Source organism: Chanodichthys erythropterus, chromosome 17, assembly GCF_024489055.1.
Source record: "Chanodichthys erythropterus isolate Z2021 chromosome 17, ASM2448905v1, whole genome shotgun sequence".
Lineage (NCBI taxonomy): Eukaryota > Metazoa > Chordata > Actinopteri > Cypriniformes > Xenocyprididae > Chanodichthys > Chanodichthys erythropterus.
In genome coordinates, this window is record NC_090237.1 from 39,637,237 (window position 1) to 39,652,913 (window position 15,677).

Sequence of the window (15,677 nt, forward strand, 5' to 3'; positions counted from 1 at the left end):
CTTGAGATGTTTTCACTGTTGTTTGGCAGAGGTTTGAAGAAAATGAGCGTTCACTCTTAGCCTGGCATCACATTTCACCCTCATACTGTTGGATTTATCACTGACATGACACTGATGTGCCTCAACATGCAGGAGCAACCAAACTGGAAAGAGAGAGAGTGAAAGTATACCTAGAGACCAATAGAGGAAGAAAAACATATTTATGATAATATGAAAACTTGAGAAATGGGTGTTGGCTTTAAAACCTGACAGAACCTTCCAACCGATGAGTTGAATCAACTCCACAGCAACTACATCAATTTATCCACTAACCATTCAGAAACGTCTAAAAGTTGTAACTTCTTCCTGAGTCTCTCCATCAGTGTCGACTCCAGTTTGAACAATGTAAGGCTGAACACTTTCCTCATTTTGGCTGCGTGAGATTCTCCAGCTTTGTTGTTGTTGAGCTGTTAAAGCTCCGCCCTCTTCTGGAGCAGCAGCTCATTTGCATTTAAAGGGACACACACAAAAACGGTGTGTTTTTGCTCACAGCCAAATAGAGGCAAATTTGACAAGCTATAATAAATGATCTGTGGGGGATTTTGAGCTGAAACTTCACACACACATTCTGGAGACACCAGAGACTTTTATTACATCTTGTGAAAAGGGCATTATAGGACCCCTTTAATAATATTTTTCTTCTCACCCGTGCCCTGACAATGAGTTGAGCGTAAATGAGATGTGTCCTATGCTGAACCCCAGTATTTAAAAATATCGACTATAACTCTCATGCATATCTCAGTGCTGTCATGAGGTGAATCACTGAAACAAAAGCTGAGTGTTGCTCTAGAGTAGAAACATCTGCATTATCTCAAGGTTTGTATTACATTTGTTGTCCGATCCAGAGAATTTCAGGGAAGCCTGACATCATGTGTTGTGAGATAGTGAGAGAAAGGTCATGATAGTGTTCATATGTGAATGTGAGCTTGTTTTGAGCAGTAGTAAAGGGTGGAGGGTTTATGTCATCTGGACAAGCTCCATAAAATCTTTGCTCTCGCTCTCTTTCTATCCCACTTGCTCTCTTGATTTCCATTCAGGCTTCATTTGTAGAGCAAAACAATCTTGCAGCATCATAGAGTTCTTTCACACCCAAATTCTCGTTGGTCACGTACACACTGCTGCTGAATGCACTCCGTCTATTGAATTCATTACTTCAGGAGTGTCAATCTCATTCTTCCATTAGAGTTCCAAAGCAAAGGTTTTGGGAAGTCAAACTCATGAATCTAATGCTCCCTAAACACTGACAGAGTGACAACCACCATTTATAAAATCCAAAATAACAGAACCAAATTGTTCAGTTATTTATTTGTCACTAACAAAACTTTCCAGTGTGTATGAGAAGAACAAAACTCTTCAAGTGGATTAAAAAAGTCAGGCAAGGGAAAAAGGCATGTACTGTATGTACTTCCCATGTCTGTTTGCTTCATTGTATTGTTAGTTAGTTCACCCAAAAATGAAAATGATGTCATTAATGACTCACCCTCATGTCGTTCCAAACCTGTAAGACCTTCATTCATCTTCAGAACACAGTTTAGTTTTTAGTTTTAGTTTTAGTTTTAGTCCGAGAGCTTTCTGTCCCTCCATTGAAAATGTATGTACGGTATACTGTCCATGTCCAGAAAGGTAATAAAAACATCATCAAAGTAGTCCATGTGACATCAGTGGGTTAGTTAGTAGTTGTTGAAGCATCGAAAATACATTTTGGTCTAAAAATAACAAAAAACTACGACTTTATTCAGCATTGTATTGTCTTCCGGGTCTGTTTTCAATTTGTGCTCACAACTCCGCTTCTTCTTCTTCTTCTTCTTCTTCTTCTTCTTTCCTGCTTTACGGCGGTTGGCATCCAGCTTATTGGTGCATTACCGCCCCCTTCTGCTCCGGAGTGTGGCTCACGACTCCGCAGTGACGCTGCTGACGTGTTATCCGGTGCGCCCGAGCTTCGTTTACAGTCTGAGGGAGACACACGCTGTATTCAAGCTATTCTACATTGTTTGTATTTTGGTATTGCTATATTTTTTAAAATGGTGCGTTAGTGTGCATGTCGCGGATGTCCTAATCGCCAAAAACAATGACATACAAGTGCATTACCAACACCGACAGATGAAAGGATTCAATGGAATCAATTAAATGTAATCAATTCAATGGAATCCGTTCAATGGAATCGATTCCGGAAGAGAAGACAATGCTGAATAAAGTCATAGTTTTTGTTCTTTTTGGACCAAAATGTATTTTCGATGCTTCAACAAATTCTAACTAACCCACTGATGTCACATGGACTACTTTGATGATGTTTTTATTACCTTTCTGGACATGGACAGTATACCGGTGAGTCATTAATGACATAATTTTCATTTTTGGGTGAACTAACCCTTTAATCTACTTTTGGATCTTGGACAACCAGAATATTGTATCATTATTATTATTATTATTATTATTTTGTATATTGTTATTATTAGAATATTAAAAAGCAAGAGCAGTTTTTCCTTAATATCTAGAATTTTACATCTCTGTTAGCGACATTCGTAATTTTCGTACAAGATAATTGATTTTCGAATATAACTCACATTTTGTCATCTGAACAGAAATAAAACATACAGTAGTCCATCTGTCTCTTAAAATGTTTCGATTTACACATACGTATCACCGTACACATAACATAAGACAAAGTTCTTGTGAACCACTTGCAGACACTTGAAGTAAAGTATGAAGATACCGTGTATTGAGTGCCAACACATATCACCTTTAACTCACTTTGGTTGATTGTGTGAACGTGTGATCATGTGTCACTTGGTGATTGTGTTGCAATACAAAGAGAAAACATCACTATGTCAATGTCAAAGACAATATTCTCTCTAAAGAATAGGCCTTTATTGTTTTTCTGGTATATGTTGAAAAGGCTTTGAAAACTGATGCTAATATCTGAGGTGGCTCGTTCTTTTCTCAGTAAACTCTCTGGGGATCAGCGATGAGCTCAAACAAAAGTTACAGGATGTGATGGTGGACAGACATAAGCTAACGCTGGGAAAAACACTCGGGGAAGGTGAGCATTACATAACTGCTATGGGGATCTGTGAGCTGTATTGTCTGGACTCAGGATCAGATCAGATAAAGGCTTGTTTGTGTGCAGGTGAGTTCGGCTCTGTTATGGAGGGTTTACTCACTCAGGAGGACTCTGTGCTCAAAGTGGCAGTGAAGACCATGAAAAGTGAGTCAAAAGAGACCGCAGCATCTCTGAAAACACGTGCAATCATTTCCATCCCACTAACTTCATCCTCCTGCTGTGTTTTGGTCAGTTGCTATCTGCACTCGCACCGAGATGGAAGATTTCCTGAGAGAAGCAGCGTGCATGAAGGAGTTCGATCATCAGAATGTCATGCGGCTTCTAGGTAAGTGGGATCACACTTTTGGTAAAACACTAAACCGTCTCCTGACATTAAACTACAAGAGAGTTTCGCTCACTTCTCCTCCATATCGCCAAATATAGTAACAGGAGATGATCACATGACATCTAATGTCTTCACTCCTATTGGTAGTCAACTAATAGTTTGTAGCTTAGCCATCTAACTGATTGGTGTTATAATAATAACAATGTATTACAGTTTTTTACTATCGCTAGGACATTTTTCTTGAGTCGCTTTTTTTTTTTTGTTACCTTTATTTATATAGCGCTTTTTACAATGCAGATTGTGTCAAAGCAGCTTTACATTGATAACTGGTATATAATTTTTGCTGCACAGCAGCTCTTAAATAATAGTGTCAATGTAGGCAGATCAAAGCACTGTTGAATAAATGTTACTGTTGAATATCAAATGTCAAGTCAAATGTCAAGTGTCCCCGACTAAGCAAGCCAAAGGCAACAGCGGCAAGGAACCCAAACTCCAACAGGTGACATCAGGTGACAAACAGGTGGCAAATAGGTGTAAATAGGTAAATAGGCTTTTCCAAAACTCCTTACACAGTTCTTCTTACCAACTTTCAATTTGGCACAGCAGTTAATTTCACTTTCAAAATGCACTATAACTATCAAAACCCTTCATAGATGTCTCAAATCAAGTCATTTTTGAATCTAGTCACACTAGTAAAGGTTTTCACCCAACAAACACACTTTGTCAATCATAAAACAACGACCTAAAAACACAAACAACAGGCAGCATTTTACGTTTTGTTTAGTAAAATTTCTTGACAAAACAAAAATGACACTCTCTGCTGCTTACAAATGCACTGCTGTTTATGTTACATAGTCCATGTTTACATTACTGCACAAATTAAATATTGCTGTTTTATCATTTTTATATTATGGTAGGTTTTGAACGTAAAGTCGCTATGAATTATTATTATTTTTTTTTTCAGTATGAATATGCTAGGCTTACTCTTATCTATAAGCTGGTGTGTACCAAAACAATGACAAAATTTGCATTTTGTACATATAAGCATTCAAAACTTACAGTCTCTCACTTCTGCCAATATAGATTAATGATTTTAATGACATCACCCTGCACTTCAGTTTCTCATCAGATCTTCTGTCCAATCAAATGCTCTCTATAATCTAAAGCGTCCCGCCACCTACATTATAAATGGACTCTGTGGCTTTGGCTAAAATTGGACACTTGTTCACACATTTACTCTTTTCTACATGGTGTATGGCACATAGTGCACTATATAGGGGATAGGGAATGATTAAGACAGTGTAAATATGCATTCCATTGGGGCAAATGAAGTCTGTTTTCATGTTAGTGTCACGCGAACCGCCACAGGGCTCACATAGTCTGATCCGGTCCAGAGACACGAGAGCAAAGAGCAGATCATATGTGCAAGTTGGCACAGACCACAAAATATATTGGACCCATTTCAATTCTGCACAGTCTGCTGTATTTTTAAGCAATATGGAGGAGATTAGGAGGAGAAACAGTTAGAGATTAGTATGAAAATGAGGCTTTACCAAGCTCAACAGCTCTGGTCGAGCTGTGATATAAACTATTGGCTATTATAAAAACAAAAAGGGGAAGAGCTGCTTCATATGTCCTGCCCTGTCTTCCTGTTTCAGTGGAAATTACATCAACACATTGAATAATGCTGCGCGTTTCAAGACACTTCAGTGGGCCGTTAACATTTTTGAACAGAGTATGTAAACGTGCAGATTGGTCTGTAGGTTCATAGAGTTTTGGTGGTGTTTGTGTCTACGTGACAAAAGAGGTGATGTAATTTGAAAGATGTAGTCATTGAATGCATTTTGTGCCAAAGCAATGAAAAATGATCCACTGTTTAGCCCACATAAACTGATACTGCGATCACTGTGTGAAGAGTTTTGAATAGTGACCTAAGTATTAAGAAATGTGTCCTAGCGATTGTAAAAAACACTGTAAGTGCATCATATTCAGTAGCTAAGAATTGTCATCACAGAAACAAGGATGTGAAAGCAGGATAAACTCAAAATAAAAGCTGACATCAAGTCAACATTTTAATCTGTGCCTCTGCTTATGAATCATTTTTTTAAAAACAGAATTGAACGTTAGTCCCACTCGTCTACAGGGTCCATTTTTTTTAAAGCTTTCTCCACTGGCGCGATCAAGGGAGTTCTCCGGGGCAGGGTTGACGATCTTTGTGTCTTCCTTCGGTCAGTTGAGCCACCACATCTTCAGTCATCCCTGTGGTCACCGTCTTTGGGGATGCTTCCACTAAATCTGTGGCGCGCCATACGACATGTCCGTACCACCGTAGTCTGCCTTCACACATCTTCTCCTTGATTGTGGGCAATGCCCAGGCATTATCTGATGTTCGTCACATGGTCACATCACATTTCCATGATGTGCAGGGCTTGTTCATGTTTCACCGACACTGACCAGCACTTGGTGCCATTAAGGGTCATGAAAATTCATGTCATGTTAGGCTATGGTCTTATTAGCAGTGTTGGGGGTAACGCATTACAAGTAATGTGAGTTATGTAATCGGATTACTTTTTTCAAGTAACTAGTAAAGTAATGCATTACTTTTAAATTTACAATAAAATATCTCAAATATCTCTTTTTCAAATAAGTAATGCAAGTTACTTTGTTTTCCCATTTATTGACTGACAGCTCTCCTGTCCTCATGTTGAGAGAAATCAGGAGTAAGTGCAGAGGTGCAGATGATTATGTCATTCTAGACTAAATGTGAGCATTTACTTGTCACTTGAACAAAAACATATTCATTATTTCTCAAAATGAATAAAATTAGTGAAATGCAATCTCAGAATATTAATCAAACCTGGAATAATTAAATGTTAAATTACACAAATGTATGTTATATATTTAATATCACTTTATTAAGCAATGTCTTTGCTGCTAACCTCTGATGGTCCAATACAATCAGACTAATAGGCAAAAGGCTTATTCATTTTACTTTTGGTGTGAAAAAGCCTTAAGATTTGACAAACATAGAACGTTTCATTTATTATTATTGTTATTAACAAACAAATAAGCTAGCACAGCTCCAATGAGGAAAAAGTAATGTAACGCATTACTTTCCATAAAAACAAACTAAGTAATGCAATTAGTTGCTTTTTTAGGGAGTAACGCAATATTGTGACGCATTACTTTTAAAAGTAACTTTCTCCATTACTGTTTATAAGTGGCGATTGGCCAGCTTTACAATTATTATTGTTCATATTTAGGGTAAGGAAACTGCATTATGTATTAAACTTGAATGATCAGGCGGTTTGATGAGGAGAATTGTGCTGTTACTTTACTAAGCCATTACACTGACACTGTATTCAGAATATGTGAAAAATCTGGTTGGATGATATAATTTTCCTTGCCCAGGTGATAGCCTTCACAGAGGTTTATAAACTAATAACATTTTATTGAATTATTTTTTTTTTTAATAACACACACTAATATGTAGTACACAATAAGATCGGGAATACTTCCAAAGAAAATGCTGTTGATTTAGTTTTCATGGGTCCTTTAAAAGAGACCTTGAAGAAGTGAGACGGCGGATTGACTGATGAGAGTCATGGCTGTGTTTTTGTGATAGGTGTGTGTCTGCAGACAGTGGAGAGTGAAGGCTATCCGTCTCCTGTTGTCATTCTTCCCTACATGAAGCACGGAGACCTGCACAGCTACCTGCTCTACTCCAGACTCGGCGACACACCGGTGGTGAGTTCACTGGCACTGCTTTAGAGGACGTCCTGAAACACTGGAAGACAAATGAGAGAAAGAGAAATGTGGAATAAAAAGTGAAAAAGAGAAGAAATAAAAAGGATTCAGCAACCTAAAAGAGTGGCAGTTCCCTTTTTTAAAAAAAAAAATAGTCACCCAAACATGAATGACTTTCTTCTGTGAAACTAAAAAGAAGATAATAATAGCAGAATTCATGCTGCTCTTTTTCATAAAAGCAAAAAATGTTCATACATAAAAAGGGTTTGAAACCACATGAATGTGAGTAAATGAGGACTTTTGTTTTCGGGTGAACTATTCCTTTAACCCAAAAAAAAAAATATATATATATATATATTTTAGAAACATTGGCTCATACAGACACATCTGTGATACAGCCTATCCTATCTGGCACCAGCGCTACTAAAAGAAGTCTTTTTTTCACAAACGTTACACCATCGCTTATGAATGCAAACACTGTGAAGGAAAGCAAGGCCATTCACAGCGAATGATTCTGTCAAGATCAAACTAATGACTAGTTTGTTTTGAGGCTAGATGAACATCCTCGTGGCCAGCGTTGTGAAACTCCTTTGCAATCATAAATTAAGTTCCTCTAAAGGACAGACGTCAGGCACACACTCACAGTACATTCCTCAGAAACATGTTGTACCGCAATTGTTTTTTAATGCCCACTGGTCTATAATTTTTGTTATTGTCAATGGACATGTATCTGTGGTCAGAGCAGAATCTGGGAAAGTCTCTGGCACCACCTGCCTGTCGCAGGAGGAACATGCACAAAAAAACTCATTGGAAGATGCAAAAGCTTTCTACAGCAGTTTGAAGACCAAAATCATTACTGTTTTAAATATCTTGAATATCTCTGTCTCCTGTGTGTAGTTTCTGCCCTCTCAAATGCTGGTGAAGTTCATGACAGATATTGCCAGAGGAATGGAGTACCTGAGTGGCAAAAATTTCATTCATAGAGACCTGGCAGCTCGAAACTGCATGTGGGTGAAACAAACACACACACACACACACAAGCTCATACACAGTTATCTTCTTCTACATTTGCTACTTATAGTACTACAGAAATGGACATGCAATATTGATGTGAGTTTTTGTTCCTCTGCTTACCAGGTTAAATGAGAACATGAATGTGTGTGTGGCTGACTTTGGCTTGTCTAAGAAGATCTATAATGGGGACTACTACAGGCAAGGGCGCATCTCTAAGATGCCTGTCAAGTGGATCGCCATTGAGAGTCTGGCAGACAGAGTCTACACCACTAAAAGTGACGTGGTAAGACATTGTCTGTTTGACAGACTGCGAAAGTACTGATTTAAATCATTCCAGAGAGCTAATTAAGGTGTTTTAGCCATAGGTGGAGGATGAAACAACTCTAGGGTAAGGCTAGGGAGATGCGCTTCCCATTCAAAAACACATTTAAATAGATTCCCTTAAAATAGTTTACATGTCACCGCACAACCTACACATCCCAAGCCAATGTTTTGTTTAGTGCTAACTTAACCCTCTGGTGCTGCTCAGTCATTTTTGACCAAAGTTTTACTTTTTTTTTTTTTTTTTTTGAATTTTTAACTTCATTGGAATGGTGCAAAACTTAGTAAAGGTTTTGGCACTTGCTATGTGAACACACACACAAAATAATGGACATGATTCGAAGAAGTTAAATGGTCCTGAAAAAAATAGTCACATTTGTACTGTTCGTGGTCAGAAATGACAGCATTGGAAATGAATGGGAAACAAATTTCCATCTAGTGGAAATGCTTGGTACTGCGCCCAAACAAAATCTTTCTGAAAGCTCATTTTTGAGATATCAACCTCAAATTTGGAGCATGACTTTTTTAGATTTATGGCTTGATTTTCTCAAAGTTTTAAAGTAAAACATGTTTTATAAAATGTATATTTCATATAAAATTTTAAAACAGTATTTTTGTGCATTTACTTCTATAACTTGTTTTTGTTTAAATTTTTTAACTTTTCTATTTCAAGTTTTAAGTTGGGTTAATTTTCAGGTCTATGCTCTAAAAGTGATTAACAGGTAATGAATGGATCATAACTGTAAGTTAGTACCATAAAATCCCCTAAAAATATTAAATATTAAATTATCAAACTAAAATAAAGTACATTCATTTAATTGAAAAAAAAAAATATATATATATATATATATATATATATATTTTTTTTTTTTTTTTTTTTTTTGACCACCATGCAGGCAGCACCAAAGGGTTTTTAAACCCCTCTGATTGGCCATTGAAATCAAGAAATCAACAGATATTTTTTTGATTGGCTACATTACTCAACACTGCAAAAACACGTTGTAAATAGTAACCCTTGTTACAGAGTGCAAACAAAGAAATGCATTGGATCACTTGACAAATCTGTTTAGCCAATATGCTATTATTACAGAGAAAATAGATCTTAGAACAGCATTTATGTGGGCAGCTTTTCCCTCTAAAAGCAATCAGAAGTGAGAAAATCCCACTCTAGTCTCAAGTTCATAACCAGAGGAAGGCTATGCCTTACACATGCTGAGCAGTGGTTCTTAACCAGGGGGCCTGGGACCCACTGGGGAGGCTAAATTTGTCTTTAACCATGCCACTGTTAGAAATTATATTGTTTACTACTGTAATTGTTTTGAAGTCACTACAATTGTGATCAGTGTTCCATTTGCTTGAGATCTTGGACCTTGTGTATTCATATTCAAATTTCTGATAATTTGTTCATTTGAAAACATTTGTTAAAACAATGACAAGCTAGAATATAAAATAGGCTAATTGGTCCATTATAAGTTATATACTATTATTAGTGTTATTTCAGAAGGGGGTTGGGACCCACTAGGGATCTTTCTAGTTATACCAAGCTCCAAAATATTTTATCAGGTAGAATTGTGACTGAGGGGGGCCTTCAAATGTTGTTGTGGACAACGTGGGGGGCCTTGAAATCAAAAAGGTTGAGATCCATTGCACTAGAGCAGTATAAACAAATACAATGTACAGACAGATTGAAAACTGAGCTTAATATGTCTGCCTGGTCTTATTTTTAATGATTAATCAGAGGATGTTATTTCAAAGACATAAAAAACCCTCTGAAACGACATTCCTTTTTAGTATTCTGCAAACTGTTGTTTTACAGTGCTGAGTATCATTTCTCACAGTTCATATTGTGTATAAAAGTGCATTTGTCTGTCCTGCAGTGGTCATTTGGAGTGACAATGTGGGAGATTGCGACTCGAGGTCAGACACCGTACCCTGGAGTGGAAAACAGTGAAATCTATGATTATCTGAGGCAGGGCAACCGTCTGAAACAACCTCCAGACTGCCTGGACAGCATGTGAGTATGCCTGTAAAAACCTGTAAGGCTTCTTAGACTGTGCTTAGACCTATATTAATATATTTCAACTACTGGTTAAAACAACTTTCAGCTTCGGCATAAGGATTGCTTCACACTGGTCATTTAGAAAGGAGGTTGCGCCGCTGGGTTATGAATGCATACAGTAGGTATACAGACTGAACCAGAGCTAGAATCTTAATGAAGAAGAAGAAGAAACCTGATTTTGTACAAGCATTGCTCTTTAAAAAAGGGTGTGATCTCTGCTACTAGTGACACCGAAGGGAAAATATAATGATAGTTTCCAAACTGGCGAACAATTCAGACTTTGTTTTCGTGGCACTTTGGAATTGGTTGTGGCACAGCAGCATAGGTGTACAGCAGAGCAAGTAGCACTAACTCTAATTTATTATAGTCTTCTGCTAAAAATGCACTGAAGCAAACAAACACTGGAACCAGTACTGATTAAGAACTGGCTCTTGATTCCCAGCCCTACTCATGTGCTATATTAAGTCAAACTTGAGCGGTGAGGAAAAGACCAAAACTCGATTTTTGTTTTTATGAAAATCATCCCCTCAACCAACTTTTAAACATGTCGCAACCAATCACGAGACAAACAATGTTTGACGTCCTTGACATCTATGTGTCTCTTTTTGTTTTTCACAGCTATTCCCTGATGTTTTCCTGTTGGCTGTTGAGCCCGAAGGACAGGCCGAGCTTCGAGATCTTGCGCTGCGAGCTGGAAAAGGTCCTGGAAGATCTTCCGAGCCAAGACCCGGAGGAGATACTCTATGTCAATATGGAGGAGACCTCTGGAGAGTTGGGGGCTGTGGGGGGCCGTGACCCCATAATGGGCATCCCTTGTGTTTTCGGGGCCCTGAAGGGTTCGGGCTCTGTGGCCACAGTAGAAGTCCACCACCCCAGCCGGTATGTGATCTGCCCGCAACATGAGAACCAGCGCCTGCTCAACGCAGACTCTATGGAGAGTCTGAACCTCACGGGCTCTGCACCCGCCCCGCTACTGCAGCCCTCGTCCTGTTCCACTCCAGTGCCGCCCTCTGAGAGTCAGTCCTCAGAGGAAAGGGACGAAAAGATGAAAGTGCCCTGGCAGGGATGATGCTGTCGTGACTGAGAGCATTCCAGACTGCTGAGCTATTGCTCCTACCCCATCACTTTGCACAGACACTCCACACACTCCACATGCCAGACATTCAGTGTTTAAAGACTTTTTAATGCTCTTCAGGCATTTGTTTTTTTCCCTCTGCGTTCCAAAATGTTCTTTCTGTTCAGTGTAGGTAATAAGAAGTCATATTTTTCTGTCTAAAGGTCTATTCACACCAAGAACTATGAAGATAACTAGAACAATAACTATATTAGCGTCCACAACAACAAATGATAACCAGTAGCGTGTTTTTTAACCCACCAAAGTATGCAATTGCATGGGGCCCTGTGAGCAAGGGATGCCCCTGTGTTTCTCCACACCAGAATGCGATTCAGGGGGCCCCCTTCCGGAGATTTGCTTAGGGCCCCCAATAATGTAAACCCACCCCTGACAATAACAGTCTTTTTATTCTAAGCTCGTGCACTGTGGTTTCAAAGTAGTGAAAATGGATGTACATGACCTGCTGCTTTACATTACACAAAAACATCAAAGGAAAAACAGACGCTTTTGGTTACACAAGATCCTTAAAAGACTAGAGGAGTGGGGAGAATCCATCACTCTGATTAGAGTTGTCTTTGAAGACAAATTTTATTTATATTTATGCTGCATTTCACAGCTTTTACGAGAAGATGCCCTCAGCATGCTATTTTTTGAGTGCATCTAAACAGTGATCTTAGCTAGTGTAACCGATCTAATCTAACAGTGAATTTAGCTGACGAAGTTACTATAGTGGAATAAAAATGCCTAGTCTTTTTCACTGCAACTTCAAAGGAAGCAAAACAATGTAGTTAGCTGTGTTGTGAACTACATCTTTATCGCTATCTTTATAGTTATCATTCCTTGGTGTGAACGGGCCTTTACGCTGTGTCGTAACCAGAAATTATGTTGATGAAGTGACAAACGACGAGTAATTCGTCTGTGCTCAGCAACAAAACAAAATGGCAGATCATTGGCATATTTAGTAGTGTTTGCTTACTGTTACTTAGGTTTAACAATTTGAACACCCCCCCAGACTTGTGAATTAAACTTCAGTGTTACGGCTTGTTGAGATGTATGCTGTTACTTTTCAAAGAGACTCAACTTTGAAGACTAACATAGTGTTGCATTGATAAAGGGACCCCAGCAATATCTGGAGATTGAGACTCGTTAACCACCCTAGTAAACGCATGGCAATGCTCTAACAACTACTCCATTTGCTATGGTATGCCAACGGCAGCACAACAGAAACAGAACATCAGCATGACACCTGGTTAGGACATGGTGTTGGACTCAAAACAAGTTGAGATAATCAGCGCCCCTACTGCCGCCTTATAAGACTGATATCAGTCAGCTGGAATCTGACCAGTTTAAGCCCTTTTCTGTAAGGTCTAAGCTCATGATATAGTTAGCATGCTGCTGATATTGATCACAACAACTCAGGTGGTGCTTGGATTTACAATGACCAATGACACAAAGCTCAGATTCAGCAAATGCCGTGAACTAGCTTGACACTGCCACTCTGTAGAATGGGATGGAACTGGTCAGAGACTGAATCCGTGTCTGTCCTCTGAGACATTTGACATAAACTCTCTTGAGTCTCCTGAACAGCATCTTTTTCCAAAGAAACACATGGAGGATGACGATTACATTCCATGTTTGGTCTAACATGTCAAACCAAATCCTCAGTGATTACGTGCGAGACCTAGAGACACACTTGAGCTAATCTGGAGGTGTACATTTTTATAACTCTGGTTTGAAGGTTTTCTGAATCAACAGGGTTGTTTTTTTAAACATTGATTTGAGACCAATTTTGTGGTTTCTTTCGAGATTCGCAGGTTTAGAGGAGTAGACTAGAGCTTCTCAGAGGCCCTGCCCCAGACTCAAGCACAGTATTTTTTCTTGTTTCTTAATGTTTTTTTTTTGTAAATTTGATATTTTGCACTAATCAATTTTTTGTCAGTGTATTGTTTGTGTTTCTTTGTTTATGCTTTTTTGTTTGTTTGTTTTATCTGATATGGACATTTAGACAATGTATGATAGAAATACATTTACCATAATATTATCATATTATGATAATATAAAAAAAAGTTTTCAAATGAGGTCAAATATAGATGACATTTTTTTTTTTTTTTTTTGCCATTATTATTATTATTATTATTATTTTTAATTAACATGCTAAAAATGATCATTTGTTAAAGTCATTTCTTCCACACAGCCTTCAATCTAATCTGAAATTTAAATCAGTCAATCAGTTTACACCATAGAACCAATGATTGAAAAAAGATTAATGGTCATTTTTTCACTGATGTAATGTGGTACTTGTAAGATTGACCGGGGTACTTTAAGATATGACAGATGCATATGATAATTCACTGAGCCACAATGCTGTAGATACATACAGCATTGGATGACAAATGATGTTCATGTGTGCCGGTGCTCAGCTGGAATCATCTATGATAAACACATTTACTGTCTACACCTTTTTAATGTATGAAATATCGAAGGCCAACATTAACTTAACAGCACAAAAGCCCCTACAAATGTTTTCAGTCACATTGTGTGTATTTGCATGCTCACATTTTCAGCACAATTCTAATAACTTTTGTCTTTCATGATGTGGATCTCGGTGTGTAAATGCATTTGAAGTGTGTCTAACCTCAGCTGAAGAGGACAAACTGAACTGCACCACTTTTGCATGTGGTATTTCAGCCTGCATCTTTGTCAACTATCCTCAATCTAGCAACAGGCCCAATCAGCTCTGAAACAATGCTGTGCTATTTCAATTTAAATTCATTGTCATTTGTTGTTCAGACAGACAGTCCTTTTCCTATGTGAATTAGGCTCATTATTGATTGTGCTTTATTTACACATACTCTGTCCTATTTGCCCGGCGCAGTTAACAGTGCACTATTACCATCCACAAAAACAGAATTTTATTTAACATTACATTTAATATTCTGTCAGTAAATCAGCCAATGATGATCAAATGGTGAAGAGTAGAGTTATAACCGGACGATTTTTATGTGCGAAAAGTGCTGTGACAGATGTACAAATAATGTTTTTATCAACATGAATTCATAGACAGAATCATGCACTTCAAAGTGCCTTTGAACGCCAGTATTTTGCCAGTATAATGGCTGTTTATGGTGCACAAACATTTAGCTTTAGGTTTATATGTCTAATGTTGTCTAGATAACATCAGTGTCATTATTGTGATTTTGATACGCTTTGTATTAAAAAATAAATACTGCCTGCACAGTTGAGGAGTTTGTGTGTGCGTGTGTGCGTGTGTGTTGTGATAATGATTGCACAGAAATTGTTCTTGAGTGTAAAAACTCATGGACATTGATCACAACATTAAATGATGTAAGTTGTAAGCCTATTGAAAGTACATTGATTTAAAGTGCATTGTAACACAATGGTTAAATACTTTGTAAACTGGAGAACTCAATAGTACGTTTATTTATGAAGGCAGAAGGGTCAAGGCAATGCAGCTGAGGAGCGAGAGGATTGAAAGACTGAATATATTAAATGGTTAAAATATATTGAAAAATATATGGAATTATATATTTATATAATATATTGAATAATACATAAGGAACTGCCACTTTTGTGTGTGGAAACAATTGTCTTAAATATCTCAAGCATGAATTACTCATTTTGTATCAGACTTTAGACATAATGTCTAATCTGTGCAAAATTATGGAGAGAATGGTTATATTTAGATTGGCATATGCTATGGATTCGTACTAAGGCAGTAGGCCTATAACCAGATAGTAGTGAATGGCTCTTTCCTGGTTTGCCACTGGGATAATTGCCCCATGTTTCCAACTAGATGGAAGAATCCCATTTTCCCAAACTTTATTACAGAGGCATAACAATATAGAGATGCCTCTTCCTCACTCCTTTTACTTTCTGGCATAAAGAAATCTCAACCCTAATACTTATTCCCTGGCACCTCCTAGTGGCCAAGATTAACAACTACTAATAACAGTTCTGTTCATATGGATCATTCATT

At 37.9% G+C, this 15,677-nt stretch overlaps 1 protein-coding gene across 2 annotated transcripts in view; it reads left to right on the top strand.

Moving 5' to 3' along the window:
* LOC137005459 (tyrosine-protein kinase receptor UFO) overlaps nucleotides 1–14,913 on the top strand; it is a 51,572-nt gene extending 36,659 nt beyond the window's left edge. For both annotated transcript variants that reach the window (XM_067366389.1, XM_067366390.1), the window contains exons 13-20: nucleotides 2,984–3,079; nucleotides 3,167–3,244; nucleotides 3,333–3,425; nucleotides 7,051–7,172; nucleotides 8,070–8,179; nucleotides 8,310–8,469; nucleotides 10,385–10,521; nucleotides 11,185–14,913. In XM_067366389.1, the coding sequence (XP_067222490.1) occupies nucleotides 2,984–3,079; nucleotides 3,167–3,244; nucleotides 3,333–3,425; nucleotides 7,051–7,172; nucleotides 8,070–8,179; nucleotides 8,310–8,469; nucleotides 10,385–10,521; nucleotides 11,185–11,635 (1,247 nt within the window). In that variant the 3' untranslated portion in view covers nucleotides 11,636–14,913. The remainder of the gene's footprint in view (nucleotides 1–2,983; nucleotides 3,080–3,166; nucleotides 3,245–3,332; nucleotides 3,426–7,050; nucleotides 7,173–8,069; nucleotides 8,180–8,309; nucleotides 8,470–10,384; nucleotides 10,522–11,184) is intronic.
* The last annotated feature ends 764 nt before the right edge of the window (nucleotides 14,914–15,677 follow it).